This window comes from Perognathus longimembris, chromosome 5, assembly GCF_023159225.1.
Source record: "Perognathus longimembris pacificus isolate PPM17 chromosome 5, ASM2315922v1, whole genome shotgun sequence".
NCBI lineage: Eukaryota > Metazoa > Chordata > Mammalia > Rodentia > Heteromyidae > Perognathus > Perognathus longimembris.
Window position 1 is genome coordinate 84,595,491 of NC_063165.1, and position 17,589 is coordinate 84,613,079.

A 17,589-nucleotide genomic window follows, 5' to 3' on the forward strand; every position below is an offset into this window, starting at 1 on the left:
GGGATGGTTTCCAAACAGAAAGGTTGCGGTGCCTTGTTGGGAAGCATCTTGTCTTCCAGATGCTCTGCCCGCCCGTCCTCCACTTGCCCCAACTCAGGCTGAGGTCGCTCCGGTCCTCCACGAAGCGCTTCAGCCCCTTCCTTCCCAGGTGGGCCTGGAGGGGAGAGCGCATGCGCCCGGCCCGCCCTCCGGCCTGGCCCCGCCCCCCGCCCCGCCCCGTCAGTGGCCACGGCCCGCCCTCCGGCCTGGCCCCGCCCCCGCCCCGCCCCGTCAGTGGTCACGGCCCGCCCTCCGGCCTGGCCCCGCCCCCGCCCCGCCCCGTCAGTGGTCACGGCACGCCCTCCGGGCCTGGCCCCGCCCCCCGCCCCGCCCCGCCCCGCCCCGTCAGGGCCCCTGTTCGTCCCTCGCGGCGTGCCGTAGCGGCTCCGCGGCGGGAGGAGTCGCGTGTGAGGGAAGATGGCGGCCGCTGGGGTGGCGGTCCCCGCGGCGGCGGCGACGGCCGGGCGAGCCGGCAAGCGCGGCGGTGGCGGCGGCGGCGGCGGCGGAGCCCGGGGGGCCGAGGAGGAGCCGCCGCCGCCCCTACAAGCCGTCCTGGTGGCGGACAGCTTCAACCGCCGCTTCTTCCCGGTCTCCAAGGACCAGCCGCGGGTGAGCGCGGGGCCGGGGGCCGGGGGGAAGCCGGGGGCCGGGGGGAAGCCGGGGGCTGGGGGTGAGCGCGGGGCCGGGGGCCGGGGGGAAGCCGGGGGCCGGGGGGGGGGCCGGGGGCCGGGGGTGAGCGCGGGGGCCGCGGGTGAGCGCGGGGCCGGGGGGAAGCCGGGGGCCGGGGGGGGGGCCGGGGGCCGCGGGTGAGCGCGGGGCCGGGGGCCGGGGGGAAGCCGGGGGCCGGGGGCCGCGGGTGAGCGCGGGGCCGGGGGGAAGCCGGGGGCCGGGGGGGGGGCCGGGGGCCGCGGGTGAGCGCGGGGCCGGGGGGAAGCCGGGGGCCGGGGGGGGGCCGGGGGCCGCGGGTGAGCACGGGGCCGGGGGGAAGCCGGGGGCCGGGGGGGGGGCCGGGGGCCGCGGGTGAGCACGGGGCCGGGGGGAAGCCGGGGGGGGGGCCGGGGGCCGGGGGCCGCGGGTGAGCGCGGGGCCGGGGGGAAGCCGGGGGCCGGGGGGGGGGCCGGGGGCCGGGGGCCGCGGGTGAGCGCGGGGCCGAGGCTGTGGGGGCCGGGGGCCGGGGGTGAGCGCGGGGCCGGGGGCACCGGGGCTTCGGGGCACGGGGGCGGGGGGGTGGCCGGGGGCCGAGGTTCGATTGCAGGACGGACTCACCCGGTGCCCTGGCCGGATAGTGACAGCTTAGACCCTGACTGACGTTCCTGCCGTGAACATGGAAAGGCCGGAGCCCGTCTAACCTTGGGGTGTGAAGAAATCTCTCGTGTCGCGGTGAAACTGGCGGCAGTGAGCGGCCCCGAAGGCTCTCGAGGGATTGCATACCTCAGTTTCTTTTTTTCCTTTTCCATGTTTTGTCTCGCAGGCCCTCTTGCCCCTGGCCAACGTGGCATTAATTGACTATACCCTGGAATTCCTGACCGCCACCGGTGTACAGGAAACCTTTGTCTTTTGCTGCTGGAAGGCTGCTCAGATCAAAGAACATCTACTGTAAGGCCCTGACACTTTTCTTTCCGTGTTTGTTCATCTTTCACTGTTTGGTTTTGGGGTGTTTTGTGTGTGTTTTTAGGATGATTGTAACTATGGAATATGAGAGAATATGTCTATCCAGTTCCCATTGTCTAGGGTGTTCTGTTGACCTTTTTTCCTTTCTTTTCTTTTTCTCATTTGTGGTCATGCGCTGTCCCTGAGCTCTTTTGCTCAAAGCTAGCGCTCTACCACTTTGAGCCTCAGATCCACTTCCAGTTTTCTAGTGGTTCATTGGAGATAAGAGTCTCACAGACTTGCCTGGCCTGGGCTGACTTTGAACCAGAGTCCTCAGATCTCAGCCTCCTGAGTAGCTAGGATTACAAGTGTGAGCCACCAGGCCCATCTGTGTTCACTTTTAATGACATAAACAGCTGGAATCTTGTCTCAGGGTTCTTGTAATAAAAGCTAAAGGAATGATGTGGGTTTTATGAATTTCATTTATAAAGATTAGTCCCAGTGGGTTTTACTCTTTTGTTAAAAACAACTTTGTTTTTCCACTGGCTTTCTATACATTGTCTGTTCTGACCCTTAGTCATAGAAATAAGCTCTTCCTCTTTTTCCCATTACCTGAGTTAGTGCCAAGCATGTAGTAATAAGCCCTTAGCAAATATATTTTGAAGTCTTGGCAAAGAGAATTGCAGAATTCATGGAACTTGAAGAAATAAACATTAGGACATTGACTTCCATCAGACAATTACTAAATTTGACAGTAGGCTTTAGAATGGGAAAAGTGACATGAACAGTGTGTTCAGAGAGTGCTTTTATACTCTATACTCCTGCAGGATTTTGAGTTCAAACCTAAATTCAGGGACAGAGGTTAAGTTATTGAGAGGAAATAACCATGTTTCTCTAACCCATAAAACAAAACTGGTGACACAGGATGCTGAAAGCAGTCATTAAATCCCTTTGAAGTTGAGGACGCGGACAAAAATCCAATAAAACGATAGAGAAGAACTGTTGGTGCTGAATAGAGGGAGGTAAGGAAGGCCAATGTGATCTTTACGTTTGATCTGCTTATCCCTTTACCCCCTTTCCTATAGAAAATCCAAGTGGTGCCGTCCTACATCCCTCAATGTGGTTCGGATCATTACGTCAGAGCTGTATCGGTCGCTTGGAGATGTCCTCCGTGATGTAGATGCGAAGGCCTTGGTGCGCTCTGACTTCCTTCTAGTTTATGGGGATGTCATCTCAAACATCAATATTACCAGAGCCCTGGAGGAACACAGGTCAGGATGAAAAAGAGACAGTGACAAGGGCTAGGGACCAACGAGCACTCAGCTACTCTTACAGCTGCCCATGACGGTAACATCCTATTTTTCATAGGTTGAGACGGAAGCTAGAGAAAAATGTATCTGTGATGACCATGATCTTCAAGGAGTCATCTCCAAGTCACCCAGCTCGTTGCCATGAGGACAATGTAGTGGTGGCTGTGGACAGTGGCACAAATCGGATTTTACACTTCCAGAAGACCCAGGGCCTCCGGCGCTATTCGTTTCCTCTGGTATGTAGGTATTTGGGGAACCCCAGGTAAGCAAGTGGCTAGCTTCAGCAGAAACAAGCTAAAGTCTTTGTCTCTTCTCCCTACAGAGCCTGTTCCAAGGCAGTGGAGATGGAGTAGAGATTCGCTATGATTTACTAGATTGCCATATCAGCATCTGCTCTCCTCAGGTGAATTCCTAGGGGCAGGGCTACACATCCAATACATCACTTAGGGCCTGTTTGTCCCCTTACAAAACCAGTGTATATTTCTTCTTACCTGATGTAAAACAAAGGATGTCACCTTGTCCTCAAGGTACTGAAAGCCATGGATTCTGGTTCTTGTCCAGTTGTTATGGGTTTAACAGATCTTTGGGGCTTTGCTTACAGGAAAAGCACCTAGCTTTAGCCTCCTCCTTTTTCTCCTTTTCATAGGTAGCTCAACTCTTCACAGACAATTTTGACTACCAAACTCGAGATGACTTTGTGAGAGGACTGTTAGTGAATGAAGAGGTGAGAACAGCTTCCAAAGCCTCTTTTAGGGAAGAGAGAGGCTGTGATTTTATCTCACTCTGGTAACTTTTGGTTCCCTTTTATGTCTCAAGCTTTACAAGGAAGGAAAATAACTAGAAGACTGAGGAAAAGGATCTATTAATAAAGAAAAACTTGGGCTGGGAATATGGCCTAGTGGTAGAGTGCCTGTCTCACATACATGAAGCCCTGGGTTCGATTCCTCAGCACCACATATATAGAAAAGGCCAGAAGTGGTGCTGTGGCTCAAGTGGTAGAGTGCTAGCCCTGAGCAAAAAGAAGCCACGGACAGTGCTCAGGCCCTGACTGAGTTCAAGACCTGGGACTGGCAAAAAGAAAAGAAAAGGAAAACTCTCAGGCCCTTTGACTATAACAGTGAGAAGCAGAGGGGAATAAAGAGGCTTAGGAAGATGCTGTACTGGGTGATGCTCTTCCTGTCTTGTTTGTTTGAGTGATCTTCCTTCTCATGCAGGTCCTTGGGAACCAGATTCACATGCATGTAACAAGTAGGGAATATGGTGCCCGTGTCTCCAACCTCCACATGTACTCTGCTGTCTCTGCTGATGTCATCCGCCGATGGGTCTACCCTCTCACTCCAGAAGCAAACTTTACTGACAGCCCTGCACAGAGCTGTACTCATTCCCGCCACAACATCTACCGTGGGCCTGAGGTCAGCCTGGGCCATGGCAGCATTCTGGAGGAAAATGTGCTCCTGGGCTCTGGAACTGTCATTGGCAGCAATTGCTCCATCACCAACAGTGTCATTGGACCTAACTGCCACATAGGTAAGCACAGTTGGTGGGGGACTCCGGTCACCTAAAGGAAAGTCTGGGCCTGGGAATGTGGCCTACTGGTAGAGTGCTTGCCTCATATACATGAAGCCCTGGGTTCAAATCAGCACCACATACATAGAAAAAGCCAGAAGTGGCGTTTGAGCAAAAGAAGGCCTTGAGCAAAAAGAAGCCAGGGACAGTGCTCTGAGTTCAAGCCCCAGGACTGGCAAAAATAAATAAGGAGAAAAGTCAGGCATTGTAGCTCCAGCCACTCAGAATGGTGACATTAGGAGTTTGACACCAGCTTGGGCAATATAATCAGACTCCATCTTGAAAAAGGAAAAGAATGGAGAGACCAAGAATTTGACAACTGATAATTTGGGGGCTGTGAATCTCTTATGAATGACTCTTTGCATTCCAGATACCCTATATTCAGGGCCAAGTAGATAGTTGATGTGCAGTAATAACCTCTGTTTAGTGCATTACAGTTTACAAACGCCTTTTATTAGTTTATTTAATCCTCAGAAGAACTTTGGTGGGGAGTATTATTTATCCCTAATTTACAAATACATTTAGAGGTTGTCTTGCCCAGAGTCATAGCTAATAAGAGGTAGTACTAAGACCTGAATTTTGAGTATTCTGGTTGCAGGTCCAGTGTTGTTTCTACTCTCATAACTAGTCACTTTGGTTTTAGGAATGCAGTACTTCTAGTGGTACTGCCCCTTTAAAAGAACAATACTAAGATTCTGTGATATATTAGAAGATGGATTAATGTGATCCTACGTGTACACTTGAATATGATTCTCATAAGTTTCTGGGTTTATCCCAAGAAATATTGAAGGTTCTCAAGATTCTTAAGCTATATATAGGACAGTACATAATTATTGTAAACTTTGTAGGGATTAGCCAGGCTGAAAGCAATGTTCTAGGCTGGGGCTGGAGATTAAGTGGGTGTTTCCGAGTCACTGGGGGGGATTGTATAAAATTAGGTAACAGCTGTGCTGGTGTTGTTAATCCACCTTATCCTTCATGAAGGAACCTTGAGTCACCAGAAGTCCTTTCCATCCTGAACTAGGTGATAATGTGGTCCTGGACCAGGCCTACCTGTGGCAGGGTGTTCGAGTCGCCCCTGGAGCACAGATCTACCAGTCTCTTCTCTGTGATGGTGCTGAGGTCAAGGAACGCGTTACCCTGAAGCCACGCTGTGTCCTCACTTCCCAGGTCAGACCTGTTCCATTCTGCACACAAGCTCTGAAGTGAGTGATGATTGTGCTTCACCAACAGGGACCTTGAGAGTCCCATTCTACTCATTTAATTTACCTTCTACTTAGCTTAGTAAAAAAGCAAAATGCCACTCCAATTGTGATAGGTCTGTGCCACTCACTCCTTGTTTTCTCCCCTAGGTGGTAGTAGGTCCAGATATCACCCTGCCTGAGGCCTCGGTGATCTCTTTGCACCCTCCAGATGCAGATGACGATGAGGATGATGGCCAGTTCAGCGATGATTCTGGGGCCAACCAAGAAAAGGAAAAAGTGAAGCTGAAAGGTGTGAGGTTCGACAGGTGTGGGGCATCTGCGCACCCTCTTCCCATAGAAAAACTACCCTGTCTTTCTGGAGCAGTTGATACTGCTGCTGGGCTTTCTGTGAAGATCGGTGCCTTTTTCAGGTTACAATCCAGCAGAAGTGGGAGCTGCAGGCCAAGGCTACCTCTGGAAAGCTGCCGAAGTAAACGCGGAGGAAGAGGAGGAGCTACGGCACAGTCTATGGGGTGAGTTAGTCTCTATGCTTCCTTCCTCCTACTAAATCTGAATAGACCTGGGAGTCTGATTACTTATTCATGCTTCTCTCGTGCAGTCTAGCTTCTCTCAGAAGATATATCAGTGGCTGTTCCCTTATTTTTCTCACTTTTTCTGTGTTCTCAGGGCTCACAATCAACCTGGAAGAAGAGAGTGAAACTGAAAGTGAGCGAAGTATGGATTCTGAGGAGCTGGACAGCAGGGCAGGCTCCCCTCAGTTAGATGACATCAAAGGTGAGTGTCCAGGGGAACAGAAGCTTGGACAAGAGGCCAGTTTAGCCAGGCTCAGCTACTCAGAAGGCCAAAATTGAGGATTGAGGTTCAGAGCCAGCACAAGCAGACAAATTTATGAGACTCTTACCACAAATTAACTAGCAAAAAAATTGAACTAGAGACAGGGCACAAGTGTTAGAGTGCCACTCGCGAGTGGAAAAGCAGAGCAGAAACGTAAGGCCCTGAGTTCAAGCCCCAGGCCTGGCAAGGCCAGTTTATTCTTTGTTTGTATTAACTGGCCAAAAGCTCTTTTCCTTCCACATGGTTTGATAGGAAGTCAGGACTGCCTGACTTAAAGCAAAGCATTCAAAATGATATTAACCTATAAACTTATTCTTTTTTAGTGTTCCAGAATGAAGTTCTGGGAACCTTACAGCGAGGCCAAGAGGAGAACATTTCTTGTGACAATCTAGTCCTGGAGATCAACTCTCTCAAGTAAGAGCAGCTCTCTGCTCTTGTTCCTTCCCAAACCCTCCTTCCTGTTTGTTCCATCTGACCTCCTCCCCTCCAGGGTGTTGTCAAGGTCATAGCGTAATGAACAGCCCGTGAAGCCATTTTGTCCCTCTGCTCTCCCCCCCAGGTATGCTTACAACATAAGCCTAAAGGAGGTCATGCAGGTCCTGAGCCATGTGGTCCTGGAGTTCCCCTTGCAACAGATGGATCCCCTCGACCCAAACCGCTACTGTGCCCTGCTGCTTCCTGTGAGTAAAGATTGGGGCCAGGGACAGGCATGGGATGAAAACAGACAGACATCCTTCCTCGACCTGACTGCTTTCTTTTCCCTAAGAAGCTGGCTCGGCTCTAGAGCAGTTTTGATCGGCCCAGAGGAGGCCGGTTGAATTTAGTCCTGAGTGATCTCTGAGACTCCTGGATTCAGACCACACAGACCTCTGAGAGACACACAGAAATAGACCTGGAGCCGGGCACCAGCGGCTCACGACTGTAATCGTAGCTACTCACGAGGCTGAGATCTGAGGATTGCAGTTGGAAGCCCGCATGGGCAGAAAAGTCCCTATGAGACTTGTACCTTCAATTAACCATTCAAACACCAGAAGTGGGGGCGAGTAATGAGGCTTAGTGGCCGAGCGCTTGCCCAGCATGCAGGAAGCCCTGGATTTGATCCCCCAGCACCACATACACAGAAAAGGCCGGAAGTGGCGCTGTGGCTCAAGTGATAGAGTGCTAGCCTTGAGCAAAAAGAAGCCAGGGACAGTGCTCAGGCCCTGAGTCCAACCCTGTTATCGACCAAAAAAAAAAAACAAAAACAAACCACGTCATCAACATTGTCTTTGCTGTTCAGGTAGAGCTGCATGCCCAGGAATATGTTATGACTTATTTCTTCTCTTTTTTAGTTGCTCAAGACCTGGAGCCCTGTCTTTAGGAACTATATAAAGCGTGCAGCTGACCATTTAGAAGCACTGGCAGCCATTGAGGACTTCTTCCTGGAGCATGAAGCATTTGCTGCTAGCCTGGCCAAGGTGAATCCTGCATAAAACTTCGTGTTCCTTCATTTGTTTTGAAGAAGTCCTTATTGACCCTTATGTAGATACAGAACAAAAGCTAACCTGAACTCTCAGCATGGAGTTTGGTTCACAGCACCCTCTTGGTCCAGTTTTATGCTTCTTCCTAGTGTAGGATAGCTTTGAAATGGGTACTAGTAAGGTAGCCACTTGTGGAGTGCTGGTGCATGCATAGCATTGTCCAGGAATAGTTCCAGAAGTCATACCTATTCCAACACCATAGTGAACAGCCCAGTGTTGTCTACTGTGGAGAAGGCTACTTTCGTGTATGGAAGAAGCTGAGGGCTGGTATGGATGATAAGGCCATCCCTTCTCTCCTTCTATTATCCACTTACTTACCGGGCTCTGCGAGGCCCCTGAGATCCTTTTTGCTGGCCTCTCGCAGATCCTGATGGCTTTCTACCAGCTGGAGATTCTGGCTGAGGAAACAATCTTGAGCTGGTTCAGCAAAAGGGACATAACTGACAAAGGTCACCAGTTGCGCAAGAATCAGCAGGTGAGTTGGGCTGCCTTCCGTTCCCCCAGGCTCCCCCGTCCTTGACCCTAGACTCCCAGGACTGGCTCTTAGCACTGTTCATCTGCTAAGGGGAGCAAGGAGCAGTAGGGTACATGCCCCTCTCCCAGCAGCTCTCCCTGTGGCTTCTTCACAGCTTCAGAGGTTCATCCAGTGGCTAAAAGAGGCAGAAGAGGAGTCATCTGATGACTGAGGTCGCACAGCCTGCTTCTGTGGTGTGCTTGGTTGCCCTCCTGACTTCTGGAAGGACAAGTGAGGAGCTAGCCACGGAAAGATCAGTGACCACCACCCAGGCTGAGTGAAAGGAGCGGAGGCTGGACTGTAGTGTTCTTCCCACCACCAGCAACCACGGGCCTCCCTCCTGTCCTGCAGGGGGAGTTGGGATGAGAGAAGTTTGGGCTGGAACAAAGCTCCGGCCCAGGAAGAAGCGAGATAGACCCTACAGCTGGAGGAAGGCCAGAGGAACAGCTTTATGATCTGGCTTTCCCTTGGGAAACACCAGAGTGCTTGTATTTGTTAATATTAAAGAGAGAGAGGATAACATGTTTGATGTTTCTCCAAGTGAAGACTGTATGACCAGAGTTGTAAAACTGATATGACACAGCAGCCTTTCCCGAACATCTGGAGTAAAGCGGGGAGTGTTGTGGCCACTAGATGGTACTGTGGTACCTTGCTGATTATTCCCATGGCTCATGAGTAGTGGAAGACCAAGCTGCTTTTTTTTTTTTTTTTAAACATCTGTGGCCTGGTTCTGGTTCTGGTCTGGTGTCCCTAAGCCTATTTCCATTGCTGGTTCTGGCCTGGATACTTTTCTTGCTATAGGGTGGTGGTACCAGGCGCATAGGAAACCCTTTACCACTTGCCACTCCCTCTCACATGGCATTTTCAGTTGACTCTGTACTAATCTTGTCAGAAAAGCCAGACTATTCTTTATCTTAAAGAAGTTAACCTGGGGCTGGGGATATAGCCTAGTGGCAAGAGTGCCTGCCTCGGATACACGAGGCCCTAGGTTCGATTCCCCAGCACCACATATACAGAAAACGGCCAGAAGCGGCGCTGTGGCTCAAGTGGCAGAGTGCTGGCCTTGAGCGGGAAGAAGCCAGGGACAGTGCTCAGGCCCTGAGTCCAAGGCCCAGGACTGGCCAAAAAAAAAAAAAAAGAAGTTAACCTGGTCAAGGTCCTGGGATATTTGTAGAATATAGCTAAGGACTTTAATCTCATATTCCAGAAGGCTTCCAGCTTCAGCATCCTGTGGCTCAGTGAAGGAAAAATTACCCCAGAGGCAGGAAAAAAAGAAAAAGAGTTGTAGACACCCAAAGGACATAAGAAGATCCTGTAAAACCTTATTTCTCTTACTATTGAGAGTTTGATGTGTCACAGGCCTTCTACTAAATACTATTTTGTGTAATTTCCCCCTTACATCAGCCCTCTGAAGTAGATCTACCCCATTTTCAGATGGGTGTCCTTATGCTCAGGAGAGCCATGTAACTAGTCATTGGTAGAGCCAGAATTCAGTGTTGAGCCTAGGCCTGGAGCTAGTCCCTTTGCCGTATTGTCTCCCCTCATCTCCACTCTGAACTGTGCTTCTTTCTCTCTTGTGAGCTCTTTGTGGCCTTCAAATACAGTGAGGCAGTAATTTACTCTGTGGGCACTTAATTTGGCAAATGTCACCATGGTGACAGGGAGCTCTTTGGACCTCATAAATGAAAGGGGTCTTCATTTCAGGTGAGTCATGGAGTACGATGAAGATACGGAGCTCTCCTTAGGTACTTGTTAGTGTGAGGGCACCTCCCCTCTCTCTCTCCCTCCTCTCTTCCCTCTTTCTCCATTATGAGACAAGTTCATTGTGTAGATCAGGCTGACCTCAAACCTCCTTTCCTCCTGCCTCAACCTGTGTACCAGGTGGATTACAGTTACACATCGCCAAGCCCAGCTACTGAAGGCACTTCTGAAAACAGCAGCTGGTCAGGAGTTGGCTTCCTTTGCTTTCCTTATTCAGTGACTCTGTTTCAGCCTTAGGTGTAGGATCCAGTGCCTAGAGAACATAGGAAGGCTATGGCCTTGATCTAATAGCAAAGTCAAATAGAAGAAGTAATTGGAAGACATCTCTGATCTGTGCCAAAGTAGTACCAGAGTCAGAAGTAGCCTATAGAATGGTTTGGGTTGTTACTATTTTTAACCACAACATTAGACAGGTTTATTTCAGATGTTCCTTGAAAATAAGCCAAGTAAGGCAGCTGGGCGGCACGGTGGCTCACGCCTGTAATCCTAGGTACTCAGGATCCTGAGAACTGAGGATCGCTGATCAAAGCCAGGCCAGGCAGGAAAGTTCATGAGCTCTTATCTCCAATGAACCACCAGAAAACCAGAAGTGGCAAGTGGCACTGTGGCTCAAGTGGTAGAGCGCTAGCCTTGAGCTGAAGAGCTCAGGGACAGCGCTCAGTCCTAGAATTGAAGCCCCACAACCAGCAAAAAAAAAAAAAAGATCACAGCTGGTGATCTCCAGGACTTTCTCCACTACATTTCACTGTGCATTGGCCTTCCTGATGGCAGCCATGCTGTGTAGATGGGCTTGGGGTTTTCTTACTGATTCTCTTCATCACTGAAATACGCTTTCACAGACCCAACCTTTTAGGCAAATGTCACTCCCCCTGTGGTGCAGGGTTTGTCCTTAAGGCAGTTGATTCCTCTGGGTCATGTAAAAGCTCATCACATTGTTTGAGGCCTGCCATTTCAGTGCATGGTGTTTCTAATGGTCCCCTCCTCTTTTTCACTACATGCTTTCTCTTCCTGGGCATCACTTCCTTTTTTTTCTTTGTTGCCTTAACTGTCTAGATTTTGGCTTGACTTCCTCTCAGGAAAAAATCAGTTTCCTCTTTTTCTCTTGTCTGATGCTAGTGGATGATATAGTTCATCATGGGACTTTTTGTCAGTTGGACCTTCATGGACACCTGGAGTTGTGTCACTCATGGCTAGCCCCTCAGTGGCAGGGAGGGCTACAGTTTTATTTTTGGGGATGTGCTTGGTGGTTTTGTTCTTGTCTTTTGAATAGTTTTAGAACTGATCCTAAATGTTTATTCTTGCAGTGTGTCTTAGTTGAGTGAGACTTTTGTTACCATCTTGAGGCATAGTAACTTTCTTTTTTGATTGTCACCATTATAATGGTTGTCACCGTATCACAGAACACTTTGCCTGTTGTGCCTTAGTAGACATCTTGAGTTGTGTCATTCATTGGTAGCTCCTGAATGATAGAGAGGACTTCCAGTTAGGTTATTGGGGGGAACTTGATGGCTTTCTTCCCAAAAGCTTTGCTGGAGATGGAACAGAATTTTATATTCTAAGGTTGCCTTAGCCAAATGAATCTTGTAATCTTCTTGAGGAATAACAACTTTTCCTTTGAAGGTCATTATTTTAGTGGCTGTTGAGAATGGAACTCTCTCCGCTGGGCCTTCAGAATCATCTTAAGTTGTACCACTCACTGCTGGCTCTTAAATCACAGGGAAGACCTACATTCTGTTCTTTTGGAGGAACATAGAGGGTTTTTACTAAAAAAGTTTCATCATAAGTTGTACTAGATGTTTATTTTTCAAGTATGCTTAGCTGAATAAGTCTTATCACTTTGAGGAATCATAACTTCCTTCTTTGAAAGTCACCATTTTAGGGGCTGGGAATGTGGCTCAGTGGTAGAGCTCCTGCCTAGCATGCGTGAAGCCCTGGGTTCGATTCCTCAGCACCACATACACAGAAAATAAGGCCAGAAGCAGCGCTGTGACTTAAGGGGTAGAGTGCTAGCCTTGAGCAAAAAGAAGCGAGGGACAGTGCTCGGCCCTGAGTCCAAGCCACAGGACTGGCCAAAAAAAAAAAAAAGGCACCATTTTAGTGGTTGTCCAACATGGTGGAACTCTCTCCTTGTGTAAATGTCTATTCTTCTAGTATTCCTTATCAGCCTAGAGCTGTTGGAGGAAATACACTTGGTATCTCACATGGTGTTAGAAGGTTGGCAGATTTCCATTCTACTTGACTTCTCACAAAAGAAACATCTTCAAGAGTATCGCCACTGGTGCCCCCTGGTTGGCAGAGAACTACAATTCTTGGCAAGGTGCAGTCGGATTTCTTCAAAAACACTTTCTAGAGATTGTACTATTTTTCCCTTGTTTCTTTTTTTTTGTCTGAGGTCTGAGTTCTGGCATCTCCTGTAGAAACGAGTTTTTAAGGAATCACAAGCAGAGACATCCTTGAACTTAAGCCAAGTTTACTCTTCAGATGAAACGGTTTAAGTAGGTTTGATGGTTTAATCTGTGTCCTAATCTCAGCAGATATTCTCAGGTGTATACCAAAACTTGTATGAACTTGAGGTAGTTCTCCAGGCTGGTAAAGGTCAGATCCTACATCCTGGTGCTATTGGAGACTGGGGGCCCATGAGCAGCAGACTCCCAGCACATGAAGCCTGTGGCTCCAAGCCCAGGACACCACAAGCAGTGGGGGATAAAATGTTTTAAGAGGGGCTGAGAATATGGCCTAGTGGCAAGAGTGCTTGCCTTGTATACAGGAAGCCCTGGGTTCAATTCCCCAGCACCACATATATAGAAAATGCCAGAAGTGGCCTGTGGCTCAAGTGGCAGAGTGCTAGCCTTGAGTGAAAAGAAGCCAGGGACAGTGCTCAGCTCTGAGTCCAAGGCCCAGGACTGGCAAAAAAAAAAAAAAAAAAAAAAAAAAAAAAAAATCACAAATAAACAAAAATGTTTTAAGAAAGAGAAATTCCCTCTAGTTGGGTGATCAGAGAAAGCTTTACTGATTTGTGATGCTGAGGCCTAAAGAAAATGTGAAAGGCTAGGAAGGCACATTAAAGCAAAAAGAAAAAGTGGGAGATGAAAACATGAGGTTTTTTGTCTTCAAAAATGATTATGTCAGGGCTAGGAATGTGGCTTACTGGTTGAGTGCTTGCCTAGCATGCATGAAGCCCTGGGTTCGATTCCTCAGTACCACATAAACAGAAAAAGCCAGAAGTGGTGCAAGTGGTAGAGTGCCAGCCTTGAGCAAAAGAAGTTCAGTAACAGTGCCCAGGCCCTGAGTTTAAGCCCCAGGAATGGCAAAATAATAATGATAATAATTATGCCAATAGAACTGTCTTAAAAATTTCAGGTAAGGCTGCAGTGTGGCCTAGTGGTAGTGTTTGCCTAGCACACAGGAAGCCCTGGGTTTGATTCCTCAGTACCAGATACACAGAGCCAGAGGTGGTGCTGTGGCTCAAGTGGTAGAGTGCTAGCCTTGAGCAAAAGAAGCCAGGGACAGTGCCCAGGCCCTGAGGACTGGCCCCAGGACTGGCAAAAAGAAAAAACAACCCAGCTGAGAGCCAGTGAGTCACACCTGTACTCCTAGCTACCCAGGAGGCTAAGATCTGAAGATGACGGTTAAAAGCCAGCCCACGAAGTCATGTCCTTGACACTCATCACCAATTAACCACCAGAAAACAAGTAGAGCTGTAGCTCAAAGTGATAAGAGCACTAAAAAGTTCAGGGACAGTACCCAGGCCCTGAGTTCAATCCCCATGACTGGCAAAAAGATGCATGTAACTCAAGAAGGAAGAAGGGAGGTGACAATGAGATGAAAGAATTGGTGGTGGTGTGGTGGTGGTGGTCCTGGAGAGGAACTCAAGGCCTTTGTGCATGGCAGACGAACTCTGCCCTTGAGCTACACCCCCATCTCAATGAAAGGTAACTGAGCAGAACAGAATGAGTTGGCATCTACCTGCTACAGAGAGTGTCACTAAATAAGAGGCAACCCAGAAAAAGGCTTAGTACCTCAGAGGAAGGTAAGGATTGGGACGGAGAACTGGAGGTATAAAGGAGACATGACATGAAGAATGTTTCTAAAAAATAGCTTTTCCCCACTTCATTACTCTGTAGTGAAATGTATACGTTCATAAGTCTTGTACTGTACACAGAGCTTCCAATCAGCTTCTCAGTATCTCATTCTTAAATGTGAGTAGAAGTCTCCAACATGGAAGGCAGAGGCCAAAGCAAACAAATGGAATGTTGAAACCAAGGACATAATGGCAAAGCAGGGTACTTTTTGAAAATAGAAAAGTATAATGATCATCAACATTCAAGAAAGGTACTTTGGGGTCTGGGGATATGGCCTAGTAGCAAGAGTGCTTGCCTTGTATACATGAAGCCCTGGGTTCGATTCCTCAGCACCACATATATAGAAAAAAGCCAGAAGTGGCACTGTGGCTCAAGAGGTAGAGTGCTAGCCTTGAGCAAAAAGAAGCCAAGGACAGTGCTCAAGCCCTGAGTTCAAGCCCCACAACTGGCCAAAAAGAAAGATACTTTGTCTATGAAGAAAAGTGCCATAAGAAAAAAAAATTAGAAAATAAAGTCCTTAGAATGTAAAAGTAGGCAAATTGTACTCAAGTTACGAATTGGAGGACTAAAGAACCAAATAAGATGCATTTCCATCTTTATGTACTTTTCTTGAATCTTAAATTGTGGATATTTTACTTAACAAATAATATATGAAGGAAAACAAATATATTGAATAGGTGAATGGTTGGAAAGGTTGTATATAAGAAAATTGTATAAAAAGATTAGTTAAAATAGGAAGCTGGTGGCTTATGACTGTAATCCCGGATATTCAGGATTGAGATTAAAGAATCACAGTTCAAAGCCAGCCTGAACAGGAAAGTCTGTGAGACATATTTCCACTAAACTACCCCCAAACAGAAATGGAACTGTGGCTCAGCTGGTAGAGCCCTAGCCTTGAGCAAAGAGAAGCTCAGGGACAGTGCCCAGGCCTCAGGACCCGCAACAAGAAGAAATGAAAGGAGCTGGGCACTGCCGGCTTGTGCCTGTCATTCTAACTCAGGAAGCTCGGATCTGAGAGTCACAGTTGGAAGCCAGGCTGGCAAGAAAATCTGTGAGACTCTTATCTTCAATTAATTCCCAAAAAAAGAAGTGGAACTATAGCTCAACTGGTAGAATACTAGTCTTGAGCAACAAAAGCTCAGGACAGTGCCCAAGCCCAGAGCTCAAATCCAAGGACTGGCACCAAAAAAACTACAGGAAGCCAAGGGCTCATCCCTGTAATCCTAGCTACTCAGGAGGCTGAGATCTGAGGATTGCAGTTCAAAGCCAGCCCAGCAGTCCTCTGGGAGCTGAAGAGCTCAGAAACAGCGCCCAGGCTCAGAGTTCAAGCCCCACGACCAACCAAAAAGAAAAGTCCCAGCCTTGAGTGAAAAAGCTAAAGAGCAGTGTCTGGTTCAAGCCCCAAATAGGCATCAATTAATTAACGGAAATGGGTAGGTAAAGAATAGGATATGAAACCAGGGGTTCAGAAGATCTGTTACCAAGCATTAATGTTGCAAATGTAAGAAAAGCGGTTGTAAGGATGGATTCATAGGGCTGGAGGCATGGCTCAGTTGGTACAGCACTACCAAACAGTGAAAGCATCAGATACAGTGTTCAAGTCCCAATCTCAAACCTAAGAAGAAGTTTTTGTGTTTTTTTTTAAGCCTGGCGCTGGTGGCTCACACCTGTCATCCTAGCTTCTCAGGAGGCTGAGATCTGAGGATCATGATTCAAAGCCAGCCTGGGCAGGAAAGTCCCTGAGACTTATCTCCAATTAACCACCAGAAAATCAGTTTTGGTGCTGTGGCTCAAAGTGGTAGAGCACTAGACTTGAGCAAAAAAAGCTGAGGAACACTGTCCAGGCCCCAAGTTCAAGCCCCACAACCAGTCAGAAATTTCTTTAAAAAAGAAATTACTTCTATTTCTAGATATGAAAGTCATACTAGAAAAAGATCCTCACTAAACCAAGGACAGTGAGGCTGAGGCAAGAGGATTACTTGAGCCCAAAAGTTAAAAGAGGACTTGGACAACATAGTGAGATCCCCATCTCATAACAGAAAAGTACCTCACTAAAATGTAGTGAAATTTCAGAACCCTAGGAACAAAAACTAGGTAAGTTCCAAGGGGGGGGGGGCGGGGCAGGGAGGGCGGGGGGATAGGGGACCAAGAATACAAAGCCATGGGCAAGATTAGATCAAACTATAACCCCTCTATCAATATTGGAATTAGACAACGAGTGGTATTTCAAAATTCTAAAAGAAAATTATTTTAACTCAATTGATTATTTTAAGACATGCCCGTTCTCAAGAAAATTCTATTTACCACACTACCTTTCAAATAGATTTGCTTCACCAAAACAAAGAAGTGAATTAGCCAGGGATCTGGGAAGGGACCTTGAGTTCAAGCCCCGGTACTTGACCCTGCACACAGACATGCGCGCACACAAAACAGAACAAATAGACTTAATAGACACCTACAAAGTATTTCTAGCAGCTGCACAATACGCATTCTTCCCAGAAGCCCATGAAACTTTCTCGAAATCGATCATATTTTAAAACAAAACCCTTCTACACCTAGTTAGAGATAATAAACTTTTTTAAATTTTAAAATGGCTTCTTAAATTTATTTTTTAATACAATATAAGGAAGGTGTTAAAACTGGTTATAGCTCAACAGAATAAGTATTTCATATTTTGGGAGGGATGAAGAGGGAGATATTCAGAACCCTTCATCAGAATCCCCCCAAATGGTAAACTTTTTAAAAGAAAGTCCTCGGGGTTAGGAACATGGCCTAGGGGCAAGAGTGTTTGCCTCGTATATATGAAGCCCTGGGTTCGATTCCCCAGCACCACATATATAGAAAAGGCCAGAAGTGGTGCTGTGGCTCAAGTGGCAGAGTGGCCAGGGACAGTGCTCAGGCCCTGAGTTCAAGCCCCAGGACTGGCAAAAAAAAAAAAAAAGTATTCAAAAACAGAGACCATGCCAGTGGCTCATGCTTATAATCCTAACTACTCAGAAGGCTGAGATCTGAGGATTAAGGTTTGAAGCCAGCCCAGGCAGGAAAGTCTCTGGTGGTAGAGTGCTGGCCTTGAGCTGAAAAGGTTCATGGACAGCACCCAAACCCTGAGTTCAATCCCCAGGACTGGCACAAGAAAAACAAGACATATCAAGTCTTGGTAAATAAAAT

The 17,589-nt window shown here is 48.1% G+C and overlaps 1 protein-coding gene across 1 annotated transcript; it reads left to right on the forward strand.

Annotated features, from left to right (window-relative positions):
- The first annotated feature begins 392 nt into the window (after window positions 1-392).
- Window positions 393-9,487, forward strand: Eif2b5 (eukaryotic translation initiation factor 2B subunit epsilon). The gene is made up of 16 exons (XM_048347239.1): window positions 393-648; window positions 1,511-1,635; window positions 2,715-2,900; window positions 2,998-3,175; window positions 3,262-3,342; window positions 3,586-3,663; window positions 4,154-4,466; window positions 5,530-5,675; window positions 5,858-5,999; window positions 6,121-6,222; window positions 6,377-6,484; window positions 6,868-6,958; window positions 7,104-7,224; window positions 7,876-8,001; window positions 8,429-8,539; window positions 8,694-9,487. Exons 1-16 carry the CDS (start codon window positions 457-459, stop codon window positions 8,748-8,750), a joined length of 2,157 nt encoding a protein of 718 aa, XP_048203196.1. The 5' UTR covers window positions 393-456; the 3' UTR covers window positions 8,751-9,487.
- Window positions 9,488-17,589: the final 8,102 nt, after the last annotated feature.

What these genes read in the sequence shown, in the direction of transcription:
- Eif2b5 (XM_048347239.1), top strand. Translation starts at nt 457, where the DNA reads ATGGCGGCCGCTGGGGTGGCGGTCCCCGCGGCGGCGGCGACGGCCGGG. An exon ending in GGAAAAAGTGAAGCTGAAAG is followed by an intron (nt 6,000 to 6,120) that starts GTGTGAGGTTCG and finishes TGCCTTTTTCAG; the next exon opens with GTTACAATCCAGCAGAAGTG. An exon ending in TTGCTGCTAGCCTGGCCAAG is followed by an intron (nt 8,002 to 8,428) that starts GTGAATCCTGCA and finishes GGCCTCTCGCAG; the next exon opens with ATCCTGATGGCTTTCTACCA.